The sequence below is a fragment of the Ictidomys tridecemlineatus genome, chromosome 16 (assembly GCF_052094955.1).
Source record: "Ictidomys tridecemlineatus isolate mIctTri1 chromosome 16, mIctTri1.hap1, whole genome shotgun sequence".
NCBI classification, from domain to species: domain Eukaryota; kingdom Metazoa; phylum Chordata; class Mammalia; order Rodentia; family Sciuridae; genus Ictidomys; species Ictidomys tridecemlineatus.
In genome coordinates, this window is record NC_135492.1 from 40,400,522 (window position 1) to 40,423,455 (window position 22,934).

The following is a 22,934-nucleotide window of genomic DNA, read 5'->3' on the forward strand; positions in this document are numbered from 1 at the left end:
ATTCATATTGTTTTAGGTCAAGGAAATGGGCTAAGCTCAACTCAGAAGAAGGCGGGCGGGTGCACTTCGGGAACAGAGAGTTGGGTGTGCAGAGCGGGAGAGTGGAAATAGCAGGAAGGGTTAAAAGGGAAGGTATACCTGGAGCCTTTGATATCATGCCATAGGTTAAGGGTATCCCAGAGGGCCCAGGCCACAAGACAGTGGGGACCTGGGTGTGCTGGGCGAATGTCTCCAGCCACAGCCTTCCCTTGGAACCCATCAGTTCTTCAGAGTCAACACGGGCCTGGCTCCCAGAGCCCACGCCTGGGTTTGTGTTTCTTTAAAGTCAAACGCGCCACGCTCCATATTGTGCAGAGCCGTGGCACCAACACAAACCCCCCCTAAACTTGCTCCACGAACCCCATTCTGGCTGCCAAACCACCCCCCACCAGTCTGTGCCAGTCGGCTCGGTGCTCTGAGAATGTCCTCTGAGAAAGGAGCTCCCATCCCACCAAGCATGAAAGCAGCCCTCAGTGTCTGTCTCCCTGGGAATCCGCTCGGGGCCTGATTCTGCATTAATTACTCAATGACACCAATTAGCACTGGTCGGCAGGCTTCCTCCAGCCCCAACCCCCACGGGAGAAATCAGGCAGGCCCCCAAACAAAATCAGACTGTGTGCAGAATCAGAGTTACTAGAAAGGAAACCAGCTTTTTGGATCAGGAGAAGCGGGAGCAGCTGTTTCAATACACCTTTACTGAGCACCTACTATGTGCCAGGCACGCTATTAGATACTCAGGATTAAAGGTAAGCATGATATGACTCTGACACTCTACTAGGAGAAGTTGGATAGAAAAGAAGCTCAAGCTACTACTTCTTCCAAGAAAGAAGCCGATCACTTATGATAATGACCTTTATTTGATTTGCTTCTTTCGTGTTAGCTCTCCTGCTTGATTTTGTTTAAAAATGTTAGGCATTATTACAGAAGAGGATTTTAAGAGAATCCATATTATAACAGTAGCATATCCCAGTACAGGGTCCTTAGATTGCTTGCCAGAAATACATTCTTGAGACCTACCCCAGACCCACGGAACCCCAATCTTTGCAGAATGGCTTCCAGTGAGCTACAAACCCAGTTTCTAAACCACAATGAGGTTTGAGCACCATAGAGGGAGGTTTCCTGGTCATAACGGAATGAGCTACAAATGCTATCCAAGTGGTTTTTAATGTTTTTTTTTAAGTAAAGGGAAATTGGGAAGGAAGCATCTATTTTCTTCCTCTTCCGGTTCAGTTGCATTTATCTTTCAAAAGTGTGGCTCAATATCTTCCTCCAGGAAACCTTCCCAGACCCCTTGAAGTAGTCAGGATAGGTTGGATTATGCTGCAGCAACAAGAGCTCCCAAACATCTCAATAGTATAAAACAACAAAGTCTATTTCTTGCTCATACTATAAGGATCCTTTGAGAAGTTACTGCAGGGATAGATTTTTCTCCCTAGAAATAGACTCTTCTGAGATCCTTTAGGGAATTTGAGGGTACCCACCAACTCTCTTGTCCCCAGATTAGGAGCCTCATAGCTGACGTATATGTACTGCCTTACATATAGTCACCCAAGCAATCCCAGTGACAGCCCATCAGGTGGTGAGTGAGAAGGTATAACCAGAGTAACAAGGAAACTGGGTCACGGCAGATGATAATAACCTGGGTGTGACTCTCGCCCCCGACTCAGAACTTTTCATGAAAGACACACTTACAGGGCCTTCATAGCTAGCAGGGGCACATGCACACAAATTCATGCATTTTTAAAATATGTAACTTTACTATTTTTTATGTGGTCCTGAGGATCAAACCCAGTGTCTTGAGTGTGCTAGGCAAATGCTCTACCACTGAGCCACCATCCCGCCCCATCCATGCATTCTTTGATATGGTTGTCTTCTGAACCAGAGACACGAATATTAAAACTGCATAGCGATGGAGTGAGACAGGATGGGCAGAGCTGCCAGGAGTGAGCTGGCTTCCGTCCCCTCTCTTGCACATTCTGGATGCTACCAACTTTTGAGTCCTGCCGTCTGCCGTGGTGCCCTCTCCTGTAACTGAACAACCTCGTTGTCAGAACGGGAAGCAGAGTACTGAAAGCCACGGAGGATGAATTTACTGATACTGATTTTCACCAGGAATGGACCTTCAGTTTCCAGAAAAAAAAAAAAAAAGCGGGGCTCAGCAGCCAGTTCTCAGCCTGCTGGGTTGTTTTGAAATCCACAGGGCAGCCTTTGAGAGTGTGGGGGCTGGGACAATCAACTCTGAGACTTGGGGGAAGGCACAGCTCTTCCTGGGAAAAAGTTTTCTTAATGACCCTCCCTGATGAAGCGCTGGGACAGAAGAGAGGTCTGAATAAGGAAGAATTCACTGCCAACATGCTGGCCAGCAAGGGCCCAGGAATGAACCTCCCAATAGCATTCCGGACGTAGGAAATGCAGATGATGAGCTGGGCCTCTCTGGGGGGATTCATGTGTACAAATAATATTTATTGTATATCTATTATATTGCAGGCACTATAACAGATTCTTCCTGAAACACCTTTTTTCAGGCCATAGCAATGTATTTCTGGAGATTTCCACTCAGATGCTAAAATCAGAGTTTACAGGTATTGTGTCTAGCCCTTGGCACATGCAGAAACATGTTGGGCTCAAATCCCAGATCTGCATCTTGCCAGTTGCTCTGTCTTAGGTAGGTGACATCACTTGTCTAGTCTTAACTTCCTCCCTACCTGTAAAATGGGAATAAGGATGTCTACCTTCCATGGCGCTCCAAGCATACATGAATCTAACCCACCCCTGTCCCTGAGACTGGTTCAAAAGCCATTGCCATCTCAAGGATGGGAAAATGGGGTGCAGACTGGTTAAGGAACTCCACCGAAGTCACATCAGGAGCATGCAATAGGGCTTGGACTAGAGTCCAGGGGTTCTGTCTGCAGAGCCCACACTTTTTGCCCCCGGTTCCTCCTAACCCTGGAATCACTCACTGCCTTCCTCCTTCTTTATAGACTAAAGCTACAGTCCACGCACACCACAAAGCTATCTTATATGTCTCTGTGAGCCAGATAAAAGGAGTGTATGGCACCAGCCATTCATGCAGGTTATTAATTTATTCAAGTAATTCTTATGAAAGTGCCATCAAGCACACACTGGGCCAAGCCCGGAGGTCCTGAAAGAGCTCAAGGCCTAATGGGAAGGGCAGAAAAGGAGTAGTTAGAGCACAGCATGGAGAGATGAGGCTGGTGAAGCCCGAGGCAAGGCGGGGGACCCTCTCTGAGGATTGAGGGCAGTATCAGAGTTTTGGGGGATAGGGCTAGGTCCTTCAAAGTAGAGGAAAGTTAACAAAGAAGGTGGGGGCACTTGAGGCAGAAAGGCCACCAAGGGCAAAAGCTGGGAAGCTGCAGAGAAAGCTGTGTGAGGCCAGGAAAGGGCATGGTGTCTCTGGTCAGTCGGTGCAGCCAAGTTGGGGTGACAAGTGGCACAAGGATGAGGTGCAGTGTAGGCCTTGCTGAGGGACCGGGGCTGCATCCTGAGGATGGAGGAAGCCTAGAAAGGTCTAAATGGGGACAAGACCCCACCAGATGTATGTTCCAGGAAATCTTCTTTGGTTGTAGCAGGAAGAATGGGCAGGAAGGGTGGGGCGGGGCAGGGCAGGGGGCCTAATGTAGAGGATTTTGCCTTCAGACAATTAATGGGGAGGGTCTGGGTCCAGGGATGGGAAAGGTACTGGAGAGAAATGAATGGGTTTGAATGTGGTGGAGTCCGAAAGTGACTGCCTGGCATGGTGGGTAGCGGAGGAAGAGGGCTGGGCTGGCACCAGGTTCCCGCTGTGGATGCCTGGACAGACAAGGAGGGCGGGTCATCATCTGAGCAGATGAGAGGCAGCAAACAGGGTGAAGCAGAAGGTGATAAATGGCCAATTGTTAAGACAAAATGATTCTGAGGTGAGGGCGGGGCAGGGGGTCCACCAGGTCCATGCAACACCCAGAGGCAAAGTTTTGATGAGAGAGGCAGGGAGGACATTCACACTTGAGGACCCTGAGAGCTGGGGAAGGGGAGGAGACAGGTCCTGCACCTGAGTCCTCAGAATCCTGACATTCGAGAGTACAGAGAGGAATGGAGGAGCCCTTGAAGGAGGCCAAGAGTGGGCGGGCAGAGAGCCAGACCATATGAGGGGTGCCCCCAGAGGCAAAGGAAGATAGAGTCTCCTAGGTCAATCAGCTCAGTGCCAAATGCCCTGGTGTAGCCTAGGGTGAGATGGGAGAAGGGCCTAGTGGGGGAGACTGGGTGGGGAGCAGATGGGAGGGGAGACCCTAAGTGAGGTGGTTCTTTTAGGAAGTTTAGCTCTTACAGGAAACTACAGGGGCCATGGGGTTCCCAGCCTGTCTTAGCCATGCTTGTTTTCGGGTTGGAGTGACCGGGATGGTACATGGGGAGGGAGAAGTTTCCAGAAGGGAATGAGGATGAGAGAGGAGGAAAGCGGGTAATGGCTTTAAGATGCGGCACAGAAAGAATCCACAGGTGGAGGAGTTAGGGGTGGAGACATCCTTTCCACAGGGCTGAGAGGGAGGGAAGGAGCAGGGGAAACCAAGAAGTGAACCAAAAGCAAACCGAATGCGTCCACATTAAGAGATGGGGGAAGGAACCAAACAGAAAGGAGCTGGCAGCGCAGGGTGCTATGGGAGAGGCTCCCATTCCCCTTTGCTCGGTCCTCACAGCCACTAACTGCTGCTAGGGGATCATCACAGCCGGCTCTGTCTCTGCAGGGCACTGGTTCCAGGAACCCTGCAGATACCAGGTCCACGACCGACCGCTAGAGACCCTTATAAAGGATGGCACCGTATTCGCACATAACCTGTGCACATCCTCCTGTTGTACTTCAAGTCATTTCTAGATTACTGCCACTGCCCAAGAAGATACAAGTGATATGCAAATAGTTAATGCACTGTATTGTTTAGGCAATGCCAAGGGGAAAAACAGATCTGACAGGTATAATTTTTTTCTAAATATTTTCAATCCATGCTTGGTTGAATCCTGGGGTTCAGAACCCCTGGAGGACCGACTACTGACCCCTTTTAAATATTGAGAAACTGAAGCCCAGGGAGGTGAAGCCAATTGCCCAGCCTGGAATTTGGAACCAAGTTCTTTTCTGATGCCGACACACCTGCTTCCCTCCTGGTGTCTCACATACACAGAGGGGCGGGCTCTGGGGAGAGGAAAAGTGCCTCCCAGAGCAGCCAGGGCTGGTGTGACCAGAGACAGCCAAGCTGGAGAACAGCACGGGCCCCTCCCTCCAGCTGGGAGCCTGGGAGAGGCCCTGCGGGAACAGCTCCCAGCCTGGGCCTGGGGAGGCCTCATCTTCATGCCCTGCACGGAGCCCACAAACAGATCACCTTTCTTTAACCTGCCATGGAGGAAAGTGCTGCCAGGGACGTAGAGACTGCCCTAAAAGCTGGCATGGAGGCGAAGCTATAAATAGCTTTGCTTGGTCTCCCAAAGCAACCAACGCACCAACAAAAAAAAGGCCCATCACCAAAACAAGTGTGCTTTTCCTGCCCCTGGTGGGGAGGGGGAGCCGCCTTGGGGATTCTGCTCACAGTTTTCAGTGCAGAGAGAAGGGCAGTTCCCCCAGTTCTTCCCGTGCATGGGGGCGGGGGGACTCCTATAATGTCCACAGCGCAGGGCCCGAAACCAAGTTGGGGATGCAGATAGAGCGAAGCCCCTTCTCGGCAAGAATTTTAGGGCTTGGCATCCTGCATTCCTTGTGTGGACACTTTCTGAGCGCTACCTATATGACGAGCACCCCTAAGGACCATAACTACAGGGCGAATGAGCATGCTGCTCTGCCCTCGGGGAGAATATTATACATGGGTCACAAGACTCCACGGGCAGTGACAGCTGCCATGTCCCACCTGCCCACTAGGGCCTGGCATACCAAGTGCAGAAGGTCATCTCACCTTCCTAGCACCTTCTGAGGGGAGGGCAACTCTTCTTCCTATTTTATGGATAAGAAAACTGTGGCTTAGGAGAGGTGACATGTCCAGGAAGGCAGAGACACAACAGGGAGCCACGTATGTCGAATTCCAGTGACAGTTCAGAACCTCCACCTTATCTTGGGGGAGATGGACCAGAACTGTATCCTTGTGAATAGAGTCAGGACCCCTGGGAGCCAAGGAGCAGAACTGAGAACCTAAATTGGCCTGAGGAGTCTGAAGTGACCTATCCAATTTCTTCCATCCTTGCAGAAACCTGAGAGTGGTGACATATCCAGTGACTTGGGAGGCTGAGGCAAGAGGCAAGTTTGAGGCAAGTAAGTTTGAGGCAAGCCTCAGCAACTAAATGAAGCCCATAGCAACAGAGTGGGACCCTCAAAATAAAAAATAAACAGGGCTGGGGATGGAGCTCAGTGGTAAAGTGCCCCTGGGTTCAATCGCCAGTACCCCACCCCACCCCCCCAAAAAAAAGAAAGAAGAAAAAAGAAAAGAAACCCTCCTCTTTGGCCACATAAGTCCCTATCAGTCCCCAGCACCTCTTCACTTTCCGGCATTCAATTTTGCTGGTCTCTTAACAGGGAATGTCCTTCCTGGTTCTCCCAAGCCATCAAAATTCTATCCATCCCACAAGCACCTCACCAGGTGCTTCCTTGGTCCCCAGACATAGTATCAAGTCAATCCACAGGTGAAGTGCACTCTTCCCTATGCACCAGGCACTCCCAGGCCAGAGTTCAGTAAGCTTCCTCTATAAAGGACCAGACAGTACATACTTCAGGCTTTGCAGGCCACACAGTCCCTCTCTAACCATTCAGCTCTGTCCCTAAAGAGTGAGGGCAACCACCGGCAATTTGTAAAAGCAGAGGTGTGGCTGTCTTCCAATAAAACTTTATTTACAAAGAACACAGCAGCAGATGGGAATTGGAAGATAATTTGCTGACCCCTGACGTCGGCTAAAGATTCCTAAAGAACACACATCCTCCCAGATGTCATGACAACTTTATTCTTAACAGCCCAAGGTGGGAGCCACGCAAATGTCCATCAACTGATGAATGGGTAAATAACATGACATATTCATGCAATGGAATTTTATCTGACTACAAAAAAGAATAAAGTACAGGTTGAGCATCCCTAATCTCAAATCCTTAAAATGCTCCAAAATCTGAAATTTTTTGTGTGTTGACATGACAACATGAGTAGAAAATTCCATACCTGACTTCATGGGACAGGTCACAATAAAAAACCACAGACACACTGAAAGTATCGTCTAAAATTACCTTCACATTATGTGTACAAGGTGTCTCTGAAACACAAATTAATTTTGTGCTTAGACTTGGGACCTATCCTCAAGATATCACAGAATGCATATGCAAATATTCTATCTGCAATCTGAAACATTTCTGGTCCCAGGCACTGCAGTTAAGGGGCAATCTGTACTGATCCATGCATGCCATAGGTTTCGTGGATAAACCTTGGAGCTACCATGCTTCATGATAGAAGCCAATCATGAAAGACCACAAGTTATATGATTCCCTTTGTATATAATATCTAGACTAAGCAAGTCCACAAGCAAGAGACATAAAGTGGATGAGTAGTTGCTTGAGAGTAGGAATGAACTGTAAATGAGTGTGAGAAGTCCTATTTGGGTGACACTTGTATTGTGATGGCATCACCCCAGGTAAATTTACTAAAAATGATTGAACTGTATACTTAAAAGGTGTATCTTTTATGGCATGTAAATCATCCCTCAATAAACCTATTAAAAACTTATTAAGAAAGATACACCCTCCCAGCATGTTTTCACTTTTTCCAAAACAATAAAGTAGCTCCACTCCCCATTATTCAAGGCTTTAGTTACCTGTGGTCAACCATAGTTAGAAAATATTAAATGAATTCCAGAAATAAACAATTTGTAGGTGTCTCATTGCAAAGGATCCTGAACACAGTGATGAAATACTGCACTGTCCCACTTTCCCCCGTCTTTCATCCTTTTTACAATGTATCCACAGTGTATATGCTACCTGTCGTCACTCAGCAGTTGTCTCAGTTATCAACTCTACTATCCCAGTATCTCAAAACTTGCGTTCAACTAGCCCTGATTTTACTTACTAATGACCACAAAGTATGAGAGTAGTGATGCTGGTGATTTTATTACAGTATATTATAATTTTTCTATTTTATTGTTATGGTTGTTAATTGTGTTCTGTGACTAATTTGTAAATTAAACTTTAGGATAGGTATGTGTGTATATATGTATAGGAAAAAATATAGGGTTTGGTACTATCCACAGTTTCAGTTATCTACCAGGGGTCTCGGAATGTATTCCCCAGGAATAAGAGGGAATTGCCGTGCTTACTAACATCATGCAGAACACATTCTTCAGGATAAAGCACCGAGCACTTTTAATGCCTGCACCCCAGACTCCCCAGCCCAAGTTCAATGCCTGTCCAGCTGCTCCATTGCTTTAGGGTAAGACCCAGGGAAGCAGGAGGGAGGGAGAAACAGAGACAGAGTCTAGAAGTGAGGCTAATCTGAGCAACAGGAACACAGGGGAAAGCCCCCCAAAACTTGTACCTCCTCGGAAGACGTTCTGGAAGTCAGGGGGCAGAGTATATCAGGGGAAGGCTGAGAAACAGAAGGGGGACTGCTGCAACTTCTGGAACCCAGCACAGGTCACAGCAGCCCATTCCCACAAGTGAAATCTGGACCCCATACAGCAGAAAGGGCCTCACCCACCTCAGGCCTGGGATTGCAGGGCCTCGATTCCTGCACTTAATCTCCTCCTCGACAGAATGTAGGTGGCCCAAAAGTCTCTCCCAGACCCCTGGTCCCCAGGTACAGCAGCTCCACATCAATGAACAACCCAGAGTTCAGACAAAGGCAAAACCCCTTTGCCCCACTCAGACAGACCCTCTGAGGTCTCTGTGCGGAGGCTGGCTGAGAGCCATGGTTGGTCACAGCTGGGCAGTGGTCAGGAGAGGCATAGGATATAGGAGGGGGGAGTGGGGTCTGCTGAAGGTCCCCTCTGGTCTGTTCTTCCAGTGTCACCCTCATCTGCCTCAGCTCCAAAATAAAAGTGAGTGTGGGGGGTGAGGAGCCTGCACGGACCGAGAGGAGCTCACCAGGCCTAGGGGGGTATGTTGTCCACTGCCCCTTAAACGCTGACCTTGGAGTGTGGTAGACAGATTGGCCATCGGATCCCACATGATAAATTCATGAAATTGATAATACCCTGAATTGAAAATGCACCGAATACACCTAAAACTCTTGGGCATCACGGCTGAGCAACAAGGTACACTGTAGAGGGTCACTCGTTTCTCCTTGCGGTCGTGGGGCTGGCTGGGAGCTGTGGCTGGCTGCTCTGCCCAGCACTGAGAAGGGATGTGACCGCATACTGCTACCCCAACAAAAGGTCCAAATTCAAGATCCAAAAAACCCAGTCTACCAAATGCCTATCACTTTCATGCCCGCATAAAGTTGAAAATCTTAAGTGGATGCTCAACTTCGGGTCCGTCTATAGCTCTGCTGCTCTAACCAGGAGGGAGTGAAAGTTCAGGACTACTTCTTCAAGGGCCCGTTAGGAGGTGGAGGAGTTAAAACTGTCCCCAGCTAGAGGGATCCTTCCCTAGCCTGGATGTCTTCTACTACTCAGTGAGCAAGTGTGTGTGTGTGTGTGTGTGTGTGTGCGCGCACACACACACACACACACACACAAATCTGTATAGTTTTATTAAAAATAATCTGAGCTGCTTGGGAGGCTGAAGCAGGAGGATGATGAGTTCATGGTTGGCCTCAGCAACTTAGCAAGGTCCTAAGCAACTCAGTGAGAGCCCGTCTCTAAATAAAATATTAAAAAGGGGTGGGGATGTGGCCCAGTGGTTAAGCACCCATGGGTTCAATCCCAAGTACCAAATATATAAAAAATGAAGATGACGCCATTTCTGAGTTCTTCTGTTCCTGGCCCTGAATTAAAGTCATCGATTCATTAATGCCTCCTGCCACCAGCTGGACTGCTGCAGGGTACACATCACAAGCAAGCATCAATTTACCCCTTGTCCTCACGGCAGATTAGAGTCAGGATGGGTCTCACATTCAGCTCGGCTGGAAGCCACAGTATTCTTTCTAAAATGAGGTTCAAGTCATTGAACCTAAAGGAACACTTTGAAGCCTCAGGAAGACATGACCCAACAGCTGTGTTTGTTTCTGCCACCCACTGGGGCCTTCTGTGAAGCCTTCCTTCTTCCTGCTCTTCCTTTTTCTATCAAATATACTCCCCACCTGCTAAAAAAAAAAAAAAATATCCTTCACAAGCTTCGATGCACTGGGCTGCGGTGAGGGGGCTGCCGAGAGTAGGCACATGCCAATCAAACTCTGTGCCTGTGGAAACACAGGCAGTTGAATGCATCCGGGGCCCAGGTTGGAAGGGCATGCAACAGCAGAGACCCAGGTGGGGGATCAGAGGCCAGGTAGAAGTCCTACTGGTGCTCTGGCTCACCATGAGTGGAGCTCTGGATGAGTCCCTTAACCTCTCAGATTCCCTGTGTTGGATGTGGATATAGACAGTGGTGTCATGTCATTCATCTCCTGGGCGGGTAGATTAAAGGAAGAAACATGCCCAGAGGGCTGTGTGCAAGGCTGGGGTACACAGTAGGTGCTTAATAACTAAATGGGACCTCCCTTCCCCCATTGCACCCATCAGGACCTAGAAGGAACCTCAGACAAAACTATCAGTTTAGAAAATAACTCCTTCCCATTATAGAGTGGGAGAAACCCAAGGTGAAAATGGCAATACCTGCCTTGCTGACGTCACAGGCAAAATACCCTAAAGATCAAGATAGTAGGGCTGAGGTTGTGGCTCAGCGGTAGAGTACTTGCCTAGCATGTGCGAGGCCCTAGGTTCGATCCTCAGCACCACATAAAAATAAATAAAATAAAGATATTGTGTCCATCTACAACTAAAAAATAATTTTTTTTTTAAAAAAAAGAATCAAGATAGTAGTAGTTGTGACGACTACTGCTGCCAAAACAATCATTCCTATTTTGCAGACCAAGACAGTGAGGGGGATTTCAGCAACAAGCCCAAGGTTAATAAGTGGAAAGGATGGAGCTGAAATCCCTGCTGTCTGTCTCCTAGGCCCAAGTCGCTAGTCCCCACACCACGGTACTTGTATATAGCATTGCAACAACTGTGCATCCAGACAGCACCTCTACCTTCAGCAGGGCTTGCAGTGAGGTGCTAAGATTGCATCATCCTCAGAAGCATAAACTAGTCATTCCTGGATCAGGGGCTCTGGGCCCAGGAATACCCCTGGTGCAGATGACTTAGGGGAGAGGGCTCCCTGTAGGGGCAAGAGAGAGAGACCTTGGGTTCCCCCTTGGGCCTCCATCTCTCTAGTTTCCTTGGCAGCGGAGGAGTGCTTCATGCTACTTGATGAATGGAAGGCTTGCTCTGGGCTTCTGGGATGGCCACCAGCGGAGGGTCCGGTGGACACAAGGAAGCTGGAATGAAGAACTTTGGCAACGATCCCCCCTATTTCAGCAGCTTGGAAACCGAAATCCTATTGTGTGCTTTTCTTCTCCTTTTACTTAAATATACTTTCCACATTTTCTTCCAAAAAACAAACAAACAAACAAACAAACAAAAAGACAGAAATCACCTTTGCAATAAGGAAACCAAGGATCTGCTGGAGAAACCAGATCTATGAAAGGGAGCTGGTACAAGAGCTGAATTTGATTTCAGAACAAAGAATTTAAAGAGAGGAGAACAATCCTAAAGGTACAGGCAATGCCAACAGGAAGAGACTCTGAATTGTTAACAGAATGAGCTCTTAGGGGGTGGGGTGTGCAGAAATATGTTTATAAGTTATTTATAATCTGTTACATAAATATATACCTTTAGGTATTAAGTGCTTATTTCATTTTCTGTTTTTGCAGTTAAACAGTCAAACGATTAGAATAAAATGGTCATGATCCCACTCTGGTAACTAAGTTCAGATTTGGGTTTGCTTTGATGAATCTCCTGTTCTCTTGACTGTATTCAGGGGTCTCAAGTGCTTCACTGGTGGGGACAGAGAACAAAAGGACCCCTTCTTAAAGAGAAGATGAGCTTCTCTGTGTTCAGGATTAGCACACACAGCAAGAGGCAGGAGAAACTGGAGACGCCTAGGTGTTGTGGGAACCAAAGACGGGCTGGCTTTGGGTTCTGGGTACACAAGCTGGGGCAACCCCTCAGTGCCTCCAAGACTGTGTTTAGTTAGGTGCAAATGGAGATTTCTTCTTCTGCCCCCCTCACAGGGCTAACTTAACATTTAAATGAGCCAACGTTAACAAAACTGATTTAATAAATAAACAAAAACATAAAGATTAGTGGGGTAAAACCTGGGCTGTAAATGGGATTTGTCCCACAAACAGGAGGAATCATTATAATAAATGAAAGCTTATTCTGTAATTCCATAGGTCCTATATTTTTTTCTAGTTGTAGATGGACAGCATATCTTTATTTTATTTGCTTATTTTTATTTGATGCTGAGGATCAAACCCAGTGCCTCACATGTGCTAGGCAAGCGCTCTGCCACTGAGCTACGGCCCCAGCCCTCTTGTGATTTTTTTTTTATTATAAAATAATCATGTTCCTAGATTTAGCTTTTAAAAATTCAAACACTACAAAACAGTACAATAAAAAAAAAAAAAGCAAGACTCTTTCTCTGTCTTGCCATCTCCTCCCTTATCCCCTGGTCCTACTCTCTGGTAATCTGTGAAGAATATCTGGTGCATCCTTCCAGAGACGTCCCATGAGCACAAAGGCATACACGTGTATTTTTCTGCATCCCTAATCTGAAAATTCCAAATCCGAAATGCTCCAAAACTTTGTGAGGACGGACATGGTATCAAAAGTGGAAAATTCCACACCTGATCTCATGTGACAGTCACAGTCAAAATGCAGGCATGCTAAAAATACTGTATAAAATTATGTTCGGGCTGTGTAAGATGTGTGTGTGAAACAGAAATGAATTTTGTGTTTGGACTTGAGTTCCATTCCCAAGATATCTCATTATGGATGTACAAACAGTCCAAAACCAAAATGAAAAAAAAAAAGTCCAAAAGACTTCTGCTCACAGTCATTTCATAGGAGAATGCTCAACCTGCATATACAACTTTCTATACCTCACCTTTTAATTTTAGGAATCATTTCTGTATTAACACACCTTCTGCCTCATTCTTTTTTTTTTCTGTAGTTGTTGAATAACTTATCTAATGGATATCATATATATAAAGCCATTTTACACTTCCTTTGTCTTTTTTTTTTAAAGTACCATAAACAGTGCTGCCATGGACATGCTCAGGATGTACATAATTAATGTGGTCATGTCCCAGAATAAACTTCCACAAGTGGGATTTTTGGGGATGAAGCATATGTGCAGCCCAAACGCTGACAGCTATTGCTAACTTGGCTGCTACTGCTGTCTAGGAAAAAAAAAAAATGGAGTCCAAGCAAATTTGGAGCTTCCCATCTGCCTCTATCAGGAAAAGCCCTCCAAGGACATGCGAGGTTAGAAGGAACCTTCTATCAGGTGGGTGGCTACAGAAATGTTAATAAATCAGAGGGACAGACAGGTGCATGCCACAGCCAAGCCAAAGGACTCATCACCCTCCAAGACTGCTTCTGCCCCTGCCTTCTCCAACAGCTGAGGGCCCCAATGCCACCAGCTTCCTTTTTTCTCAGCCTCCTCCTATACCTGGACCACACCATGCACCTCTTCCTAGCAACCTGGGGGCTCTGCTTTTTTCCCAGACTCAAATGTCTGGCTCCTTTCAAGGCATCCCACAGAATCATTGAAAACCCTTCAGAGGGGGCCCAGGTCCTTTCTGCTGTGCTCCAGTCTCTCTGGCCACCTGGCTGTTTTTCCAAACATGCATATATCCTCCCAATGTGAGGTCACTCCCCACTCCCACTGTTCCCTTGGCCTCAGAGCTTATTCTAGATACCCACAGATCACTGCCTTTTCTCTCAGGTCTCTGCTCAAATCCCACTGCCTCAGAGAGATCCACTTTGACCCTTAGACACTCCCACACCCTGCCTGCATTTTAAGAGACTGGTCTCAATTTAATGTCATAGTTTCTGCTTATTTAGCGGTTTGCATAGTCGGCTTCACCAGGGTGAGTCTTTGTTTTGCTCATGCTGCATCCTAGAACTTAAATTGATGCCTGACATAGTGCTCACTAAAGACCTGTATGGCAATGACCCTTTATCCATGAGGTAAACATACCAAGACCCTCACTATATGCCTAAAATCATGGATAGTACCAAACCCTATATGTACTATACATTTTCCCATGATAATATGTAATTTATAAATTAGACACAGTAAGTGATTAATAATAATAACTTACTATAGATCTTGACAACCTCAGCATGTGATTCTTATTAAGTCAAAAACTTTTACCTTGTCACTTAATGTAAGCACTTCATGGCTTCTCTTTGGCATCTCTGAATTTACAGTATCACTAATCTTGTACTCGGGGGCCATTGTTAAAATAAAAGAAGAGTTACCTGAACACAAGCATTGCAGTACTGCCACAGTTGATCTGATAACCAAGATGAGAGAGAGAGGGGAGAACTACAGATGGAGTTGAACAGATGCTCTGACCCTGCCTTGCCTCTCAGCAAAGTTCCCCATCATTCCCCAGCCTCCAGGTATAGTAGGAGCATTGCAGGTGAAATGTACATGCCTCAACATACAACTTCGGGTCTCTGGACCCCTGAGTTTGTCATTCCCTCCTCCTGCTATGCCACTCACTCAGTCCACAGTGCTCCACATGAACTTATATTTACCCTTCAAAACCCAGTTGAAGTATCACCATCTGCAGGAAACTCTTCCCAAAGGCCAGGCATCCAGGCAACTTGGCTCTGTACAAGGATCCTACAGATACCTGTTATCTGGTATTTCAAATTTTTTTTTCTTCTATCACTCCCCAGCATTCCCCAGAGGGCTGCTTCTTCACACAGCTCCTTTAAAGAGGGACAGTGTCATCTTCATCTCTCTGGCTACAGATGAGGTACTCGGTACCCAGCACCCAGTAGATGCTCAGAGAACTTTGAAAGAGATAATCAAAATGTATTAAGAGAGTTTACCACAACCACTATGAGAGTTTACCACAACCACAAGGTCTGGGTGATGAGCCTTCTCTGAACAAGGCTGAAAAGCAGCCATTTAGACGTTCAAAGATCTGGATAAAGACTTCCTTGTAAGTAGCTACCTTTTATTGAGCAATGACCATGCATTGGATGCTTTATAAACATCAACTCATTTAATGCTCTGGAAAAACCCCAAGAGGTAGGTAGAATTATCATTACATTTTCAGAGGAGCACAGTGAGGCCCTGAGAAGATAGGTAAGTTGCCCAGGGATATGCACTTGACAGGTGGAGGAGGCAATGACTTAAATTGGGCTGCCGAAGTTGCCCACTAAAATCTACAGTCATGTGCAGGGTGATCAGGTGGGGTTGGGGTGGAGTCGAGTGGAGGCAGGTAACCTAACACTAGCAGAAATTAGGTGGTGATGCACAGTGCTCAGTGAGGGAAGATCTGGGAAGCATGTCTGACCCTGAAATTTGAGGTAAAGGAGCAGGCTCTGCTTGGGGCTTGGCAGTTCAGGCCCAGCTATGAATCTGCACCTGCAGCAACAGGGTTGGAATGGGATACTGTGCCTCAGATAATAAGAACTATCTCACACACCCCACTTACAATGTTCTCAAAATAAATTACATCATTTAATCCTGACAGCAACCCAGAGAGGTTGATAAGGCAGGGAATCATCATAGTTGCTATAGGCTTGGGCCACAGTCCATGGTGCTACTGAGAAGTGGTGGAACCTTTAGAAAGTTGTGTCCTAGCGAGAGGAGGTTTGGTCACGGGGGGTGCACCCTTGAAGGGGGATGTTGGGGACCTGGCCCCTTCCTCGTCTCTCTCACCATGAGATGAGCATCTTTGCTCCTCCTATGACATACTGTGGTGCCACAGTCTCAAATCAATAGGGCCACAACTGACCATCGATTGAAACTTCTTAGACCGTGAGCCAAAATAAATCTTTTCTCCTTTAAATTGTTTATCTTAGGTATTTTGTCATAGCAACAGCGAGTTGACTAAGACAATCCCCATTTCACAGATGGGAGAACCAGTCATAAGCATTCTACTTATGCATTTAATGCTTTCCAAAGAAGTGTGGAGTACAGGGAAACTATTATCAAGCCCATTATCATCAGGTGGGTGTTGTCTCATTTGCAATTTATAGATGAGGACACTGAACTTCAAGGGCTTAGGAAATATTCATTCATTCATTCCCGCTTTCATTTATTCGTTTCAATAACTATTAATAGGAACCTAGAATGTGCTGGCAAAACAATAACAAGTAAATCAGATGTGGTCTTTGCCAGCGTGGAGCTTAAAAACGGAGGAAGGTGAGAATTAACACATTAACAAAGATATAATGATTTCAGATGAGAACTAGGTAGACATTGAAACAGAGGGATGGGTTTGAGCGTGTCTGCGGTGCTGATCCTGGTGGGTTGGTCAGGGTGGGATTCCCAAATGACACTGGAATTAAGATTCAGGGATAACAAAGAGCCAGATACATGAGGATCTGGAGAGGGTTCTTCTAGGCAAAGGGAACACAAAAGCCAAATGACCCTCAGATAAGCCCAGGATGTCCAAAGGGCAAGGCAGAGAGGAAGATGAGTGTAGGAGGGAAACAGGGAGGTGCCTTATCCCCCCAAAAGAACCAGTTCTCACTCCAGCACCTCTGATCCCAAATTTCATGTTCAAAGAAAATCAATTAAAATGTCCATATAATTTAGAAAGACAAAAAAAAAAAAAAGATGAAGATAATCCAGAAAGACAAGGCCTCATCCTTCTGAATAAAGAAGGAGAACTGAATACCCTTCGAGCTTAATTTGGGCCCTGCACACAATATGTGCTCAACACATGTTCCTCAATTGGAAGGCAAGCAAAAGCAATTCTGATTGTATATGAAGGGAGAGTGAGATTGCTCACAAAACCCTGGATGTACAGGACATGGGGTCTGAGAAAGGGAAGACAAATCTAGGTCCACTTCATGTCATGACACTTTAGTTACACACTTTAGAGCACTCGATCCCACTGGAGGTTACAGACTCAAATTTTAGAAATGCAAACATATTTAGATAAATGCATGGATGCCAATGCATAATGGGTTACTAAGGGAAACTAGGATGGTCTGGTTTTAAAATCTGACATTAGGAAGACAAGCTGTCCCTGCCCCATAGGCCCCCTGCCAGGCTCAGAATCAAGAGGGGCCCGAGTGTTTCTCACTAACTAAATCAGTAATAGGAATTATGTCCTGAAAAAGGAAATGAAATTTTAAGATGGGAGGTGGGTTGGGTCAGGTGCCCATGGCAAGGCAAAGCCACATCCAGTTGTGGATAGGAAAGTGGCACCTTATTACTGACTTTATGGTAATCTATGGGCTGGGTTTCACCTCTGCGTCTAGAGACTAGAATGTTATCTTTCACTCTGCCTGGCCTGAATGTGCACAGTGTCTTTCTTATGCACACCAGGAGTGCAAACATTTGTGCAACGAATGAACGAGCAGTCAGCCAAGGCCTCTACTTTAACCAAGCAGCGTGGTCCTGAATGAGGCCCCTGGAGTTGGGGGCAGGGCAAGGACAGAAGCCAGCACACCAAAGTCATGGACAGAACTGGAGAATCCATGAACAAGCCACATCAGGGGAGAGGAAGCAAAGAGAATTGGTAAGAAAAAATTTTTTTTTTTTTTTTTTTTAGGAAAGTGGGTCCAATATTTGAAGGGCTGTCACATGGAAAAGGAATTAGGAATGCTTTATCCAAAGCCCCAGAAACTAACTTTCAATTGAATTTAAGGAAAAAAATTCTTCCTAGCAAAGTGTTTTCCAGACAGAGTTTAGTGAAATGCTAGATTTCAGGGGGAGGAGGGAAATGATTCCAATTTATTCTACAGGAGAATAAGTTTGGGGCTTTGGGTTAGCCTCAGGTACATGGATGTTCTCACCAAGAGACAGTTTTCAGCCCTCCTCAAGCTTCTGTGGCTCAACAGATTTTCACAGGATGCTATCAACATCTCCTACAGTCTCTGCATCCCAAGCTCATCTCTGGGGAAAAGATGAATTGGAGCTGTCTGACAAAAGCATGTCATGAAGGGATGAGTGTCACACCACTATTGGAGTACTTTTAGAATACAGAATTCAACACTGTGTAGATAATACAGATGCAATCTAAATAGGAAACCAACTCATGAGTTCATTCTCCCATGCATATTCATCTAGAATGGCCAAGTAGCTGGCAAAAAGGTCCTTACACAGAGAATGCAGACCATCTGTCCCTTCCTGCCACGTGGTGGCCAAAATGTGTGAGTGATATGGATACTGCAAACAGGTCCTGGAACTAATCAATGCTGGTGAGTGGGAATATTAATGACAGCATGACCTCTTGCCAGGGGCCCCTTGGCACATCTCCTATAGTATTTTCTAGAACATATTGCCTCCCTGCTTCTTATCTATCCATCTATTCTATAAATATTCATTGAGGGTTTTCCATATCCTGGCAGTGGTGAGTCAAACCAGACAGGTGCTGCTTCATGACTGCCTGTCAGTGAACACAATGAACAAATATATAATATGACTAATATTCAACTAAAGATTTGTATACATGATACCAAGGGAATGAATGGTGCAAAAAAAAAAAAATCCAGGAACTTACATAGAGACCACATCTAGTCTAGGACTTTGGAATGGGTTCCCGAAGGAAGTATGGAAACTGCATTTTGTAGACCCTTTAAAGGTGCTAGTCCAAAAATATGTCTCTGTGACATTCCTTCAGGAGATTATAGTTCACTGAAGTCAGGAATAAACCACACAGTCTCACTTAGCACAGAAGCCCCCTCTCCAGTACATATTTTACAGATGTTCAGTTTGAGACTGTGATTCACTAGGTCTGGGGTAGATAAGCAGGAGTTTTGAATGCTACTGCATGTACCCTACAACCCACCAATTCCACTATTAGGTAGAACACATTTAAGTAGTGCCACTTTACAAAGCATTTTAAAAGTCCTAAATAAATGGGTAGAAAGGCTCAATCATGAAGATGTCACTTTTCTCCAATAGACTTCCAATCAAAATCCCAGAGTTTTTTGTTTCTCTTTATGGTTGTTACTGTTGTTTAATCTAACAAACTGATTCTAAAATATATTTGGAACACTAAGAACACTTTGGAAAGGAAAAAAAAATGAGGAAGCTGCCTTGCCAGAGCTTGTCTTACATAAAACTATAGTTTTGGTATCGACACAGAGATAGACTAAGGTGACAATGAAACAGGACAGTGAGCCCCAAACAGATCCGTGCTTTTGGGAAAATGATATATAAAAGATAGCACTGTAAGTCAGTAGAGTAAGGATGAATGATCAGGAAGTACTGTTGGGATAATTGGTTATTTATATGAAAATAAAAAATAAAAATCTGAACAAAATTTATACACAGCAAAAATTTTAAGAATTTTTAATGAAATTTATAAAAAATAAAAAGACTGGGGCTGGGGATATGGCTCAAGAAGTAGCACGCTCGCCTGGCATGTGTGAGGCACTGGGTTCGATCCTCAGCACCACATAAAATAAAATAAAATAAAGATATTGTGTCCACCTAAAGCTAAAAAATAAATAAAAAATAAGTAAAAAATAAATAAAAAGACTATGTTCCTAAATGTGGGGGAAAAAACAACAACTTCAAAACTCTTAGAAGAAAATACATAACTTTTTTTTTTTTTACAACTTTGGAGTACAGAAATATATCTTAAATTAGATGCCAATTATGCAAACCAATCTCTTTAGAGATTGACAAATATAACTTCAATAAAATTGAAAATTCTGTACACCATAAATGAGAAAGAAAATCCACACACTGGGAAAATATATTTCCAGCACAATGATTAACATCTAGCCTGTACCAAGAATTCCTTTCTACAGGAAAAAAACAAACAATCCAAATAGAAAAGAGTATGAACCTGAAGATACAAATTCATTTTTAAAAAAAGACCATGAAAAAGTGCTCAACCTCATAAGTAATTAGAGAAATACAACTTTAAAATGGTGAAATACCAATCACACCCATTTTATGAACAAAACAGGACTGACCAGACCAAGTGTTCCATAAACATAGAGCAGCAGAAATTCTTGCACACATACATATTTAGAATGTAAATTAGGGAATCACTTTGTATTATCTAATATTTGATAAAAATTACCATGCATGTACCCTACAAACCGCCAAAGCCACTATTAGGTATTACTATGATCCCCCACCATTCCCATGTTGGAAACTTAATCCTTAATGCAACAGTTTTGAATGGTGGAACCTTCAAGAGGTGATTAGATCATGAGGGCTCTGACCCCATGAATAAATATCATTACCATGGGAGTGGGTTAGTTATTGATGAGTAAGTTCCTGACAAAGGGATGAGTTTGGCCCCCTTGACTCTCTTGCCCTTCTGCCTTCCACCATGGGATGATGCAGCAGCAGGCCCTTGCCATATGCCAGGCTCTCGACCTGGCACCTCCCAAGCTCTAGAACTACAAGAAATAACTTTTTGTGAGTTACCAGGTCCGAGGTTTTCTGACAAGAACCAGCTAACAGACAAGACAGTTACACAGCTTGGAAACCACTCAGGTACTAAAGAAAGCACTGGACAAGACATTCACTAAGTGTGCCTAATACTAGTGGCAACATGCTAAAAGTCCATCAAGAGGACCTGGATAAATACAATGTAGGCTATTCATATAATACAACAATATACAGCAGTGTGGGGGAAATAAAGAACCAAAGCTACACTTAACCATATGGATACATCTCCAAACCAGCACTGATCAAAGAAACAAAGTTGTTGTAAAACATGTTAGTAATGGATACCATAGATATAATTTGTTTCTTAAATATCTAAGAGAGGGCTAGGGTTGTGGCTCAGCAGTACAGCACTGCCTAGCACATATGAGGCCCTGAGTTCAATTCTCAGCACCCCCTAAAAATAAATAAATAAAATAAAGGTATTGTGTCCAACTACAACTAAAACATAAATATATAAAAAAAATGTAAGCGAGACCTTGGTACTATTAGAGGCATGAAACAAGCTAAAGATGTGCTTTAGGATTACAAATCTAAATTCAGCATAATGATTTCTAGAAAGGGAAAGAGAAAAATGGTATTTGGATAAAACACAATCCTTCATGAAACACACTATTATTAATTAGCATAAGGGAAGGAGAGGGTTCTTCAATGAAGCCAGGTCTTTTTTGCCTGAAAAAATCTCAGAAAGCATTCAGTCCAGACTTTGACTCAAAGGAAACATCTCTTCAATACCCTGGGGCAGGAGATAATCCTTCTTCTACTTTAGAAACTCCAAAGTCAGGGCTTCTGGGTATGGCTATACAGGTTGTATACTATATAATCCTGGAGAGCACATTTCACAATGTACATAATGCTTCCTCGGGTTGTAAAGTGTGCAACTAAGACAACTGTATGCTTGGAACTCTGATGAAACTATGCCCATTTCTAGGGAAATGCCCACCCATACAGTCCTGCTTAGAATTTCAGGGGATTCTGATACATCTCTGATGGTAATCAGCAGTCTAACTCCAGTCAAACACTTCCAGGTAAAGGATGCTCACAATCTTCTGAAGTAGTTTCAGACAACACTGTGAGACCAACTTCCTCCTTAAGCACATTTGAAACTTGCCTCTTTGAAACTTCTCTCCATTAAAGTGAATCTGCTTCCTTTCCACATGCCACTTCAGCTACGGAGAGCAAGCAGACCTGTCCTCCCTGGAGACTTCTGTGAGGCTAAATATACTCTTGACTTCACTTATTGCAAACACGCTCTATCTTCTTTTGTTCGAGATGAATTTTTAAACTATCCTTTTATCACACACTTCCTGCCCTAATAAGCAACTAGGCATGCTGACATGTTATCGAAAAACAAGAAGGCATTTCTCTCTGTTGTCCCTTTAGGAAACCCCAGAGGATCTTCACACTTGCTTCTCAAATAATCAAAAGCCCACAAAAGAGGCTGGGGTTGTGGCTCAGTGGTAGAGCACTTGCCTAGCACATGTGAGACACTGGGTTCAATCCTTAGTATGACATAAAAATAAATAAATGAAATAAAGGTATTAGTGTCCATCTACAACTAAAAGAAAATACATTTCTTTTTTTATTTTTTTAAAAAAGAAAAAGCCCTCAGAAGCCAGGAACTTCCAGGCTGGAGGAAAGGTCAGGTTTTGCCCAGGCATGCGGGCAAGGTCAAATGAGCAAAAGCAGGACAGAGTCCCCACCAACTGAGGGAGACAAGTGCTTCTCCACTTACTCCCAAAACTCCATGACGGGGGAGGTGGCGTTCTGCAGGGACACATGGCTGTAGTTGCTCACATTCAGTTTCTGGAACTCCACGCAATTCTCTACAGTGGTGAAAAAAGACAAGACATACAAGAAAATTAACCTTCGCGAGGGGTAAAGCTGGGAAAACATTCAGCGCTGATGGTGCAATGCTGGTAGCTTTAACTCGCCGCTCCAAGCAAACATGACTCCAAGAGCATTAGGGGTGGAAATCAATGCTTTCCTGATAGTTCACGAGAGGCTCGGTCTGACCAGGATAGGAGGAAAGGGCTGGGGGCAGGGGACTTGAGTCTCTTCCGTTCCCAGCCAACAGGCCCCATCCCGCTCTTTCCTCCAACCTTATTCCCAAACCATTTTTGCTTTTTTTTCCAATTTTGTGCCCCAAGTCCTGTCTATGGTATTTATCTCTCCTACCCAGTGGCCCTCACTGGACTGAAGGGGGAGATTTAAGGAAATGATCTAGTTGTGATGTCCGTAGGGCAGAAATACA

At 44.9% G+C, this 22,934-nt stretch overlaps 1 protein-coding gene across 1 annotated transcript in view; it reads right to left on the reverse strand.

The window, feature by feature from the left end:
- Positions 1 to 22,934, reverse strand: part of Slc6a11 (solute carrier family 6 member 11) — a 126,955-nt gene that overhangs the window by 97,310 nt on the left and 6,711 nt on the right. Inside the window, exon 4 of the mRNA XM_005333864.4 lies at positions 22,416 to 22,506. Within this exon, the coding sequence (XP_005333921.4) occupies positions 22,416 to 22,506 (91 nt within the window). The remainder of the gene's footprint in view (positions 1 to 22,415; positions 22,507 to 22,934) is intronic.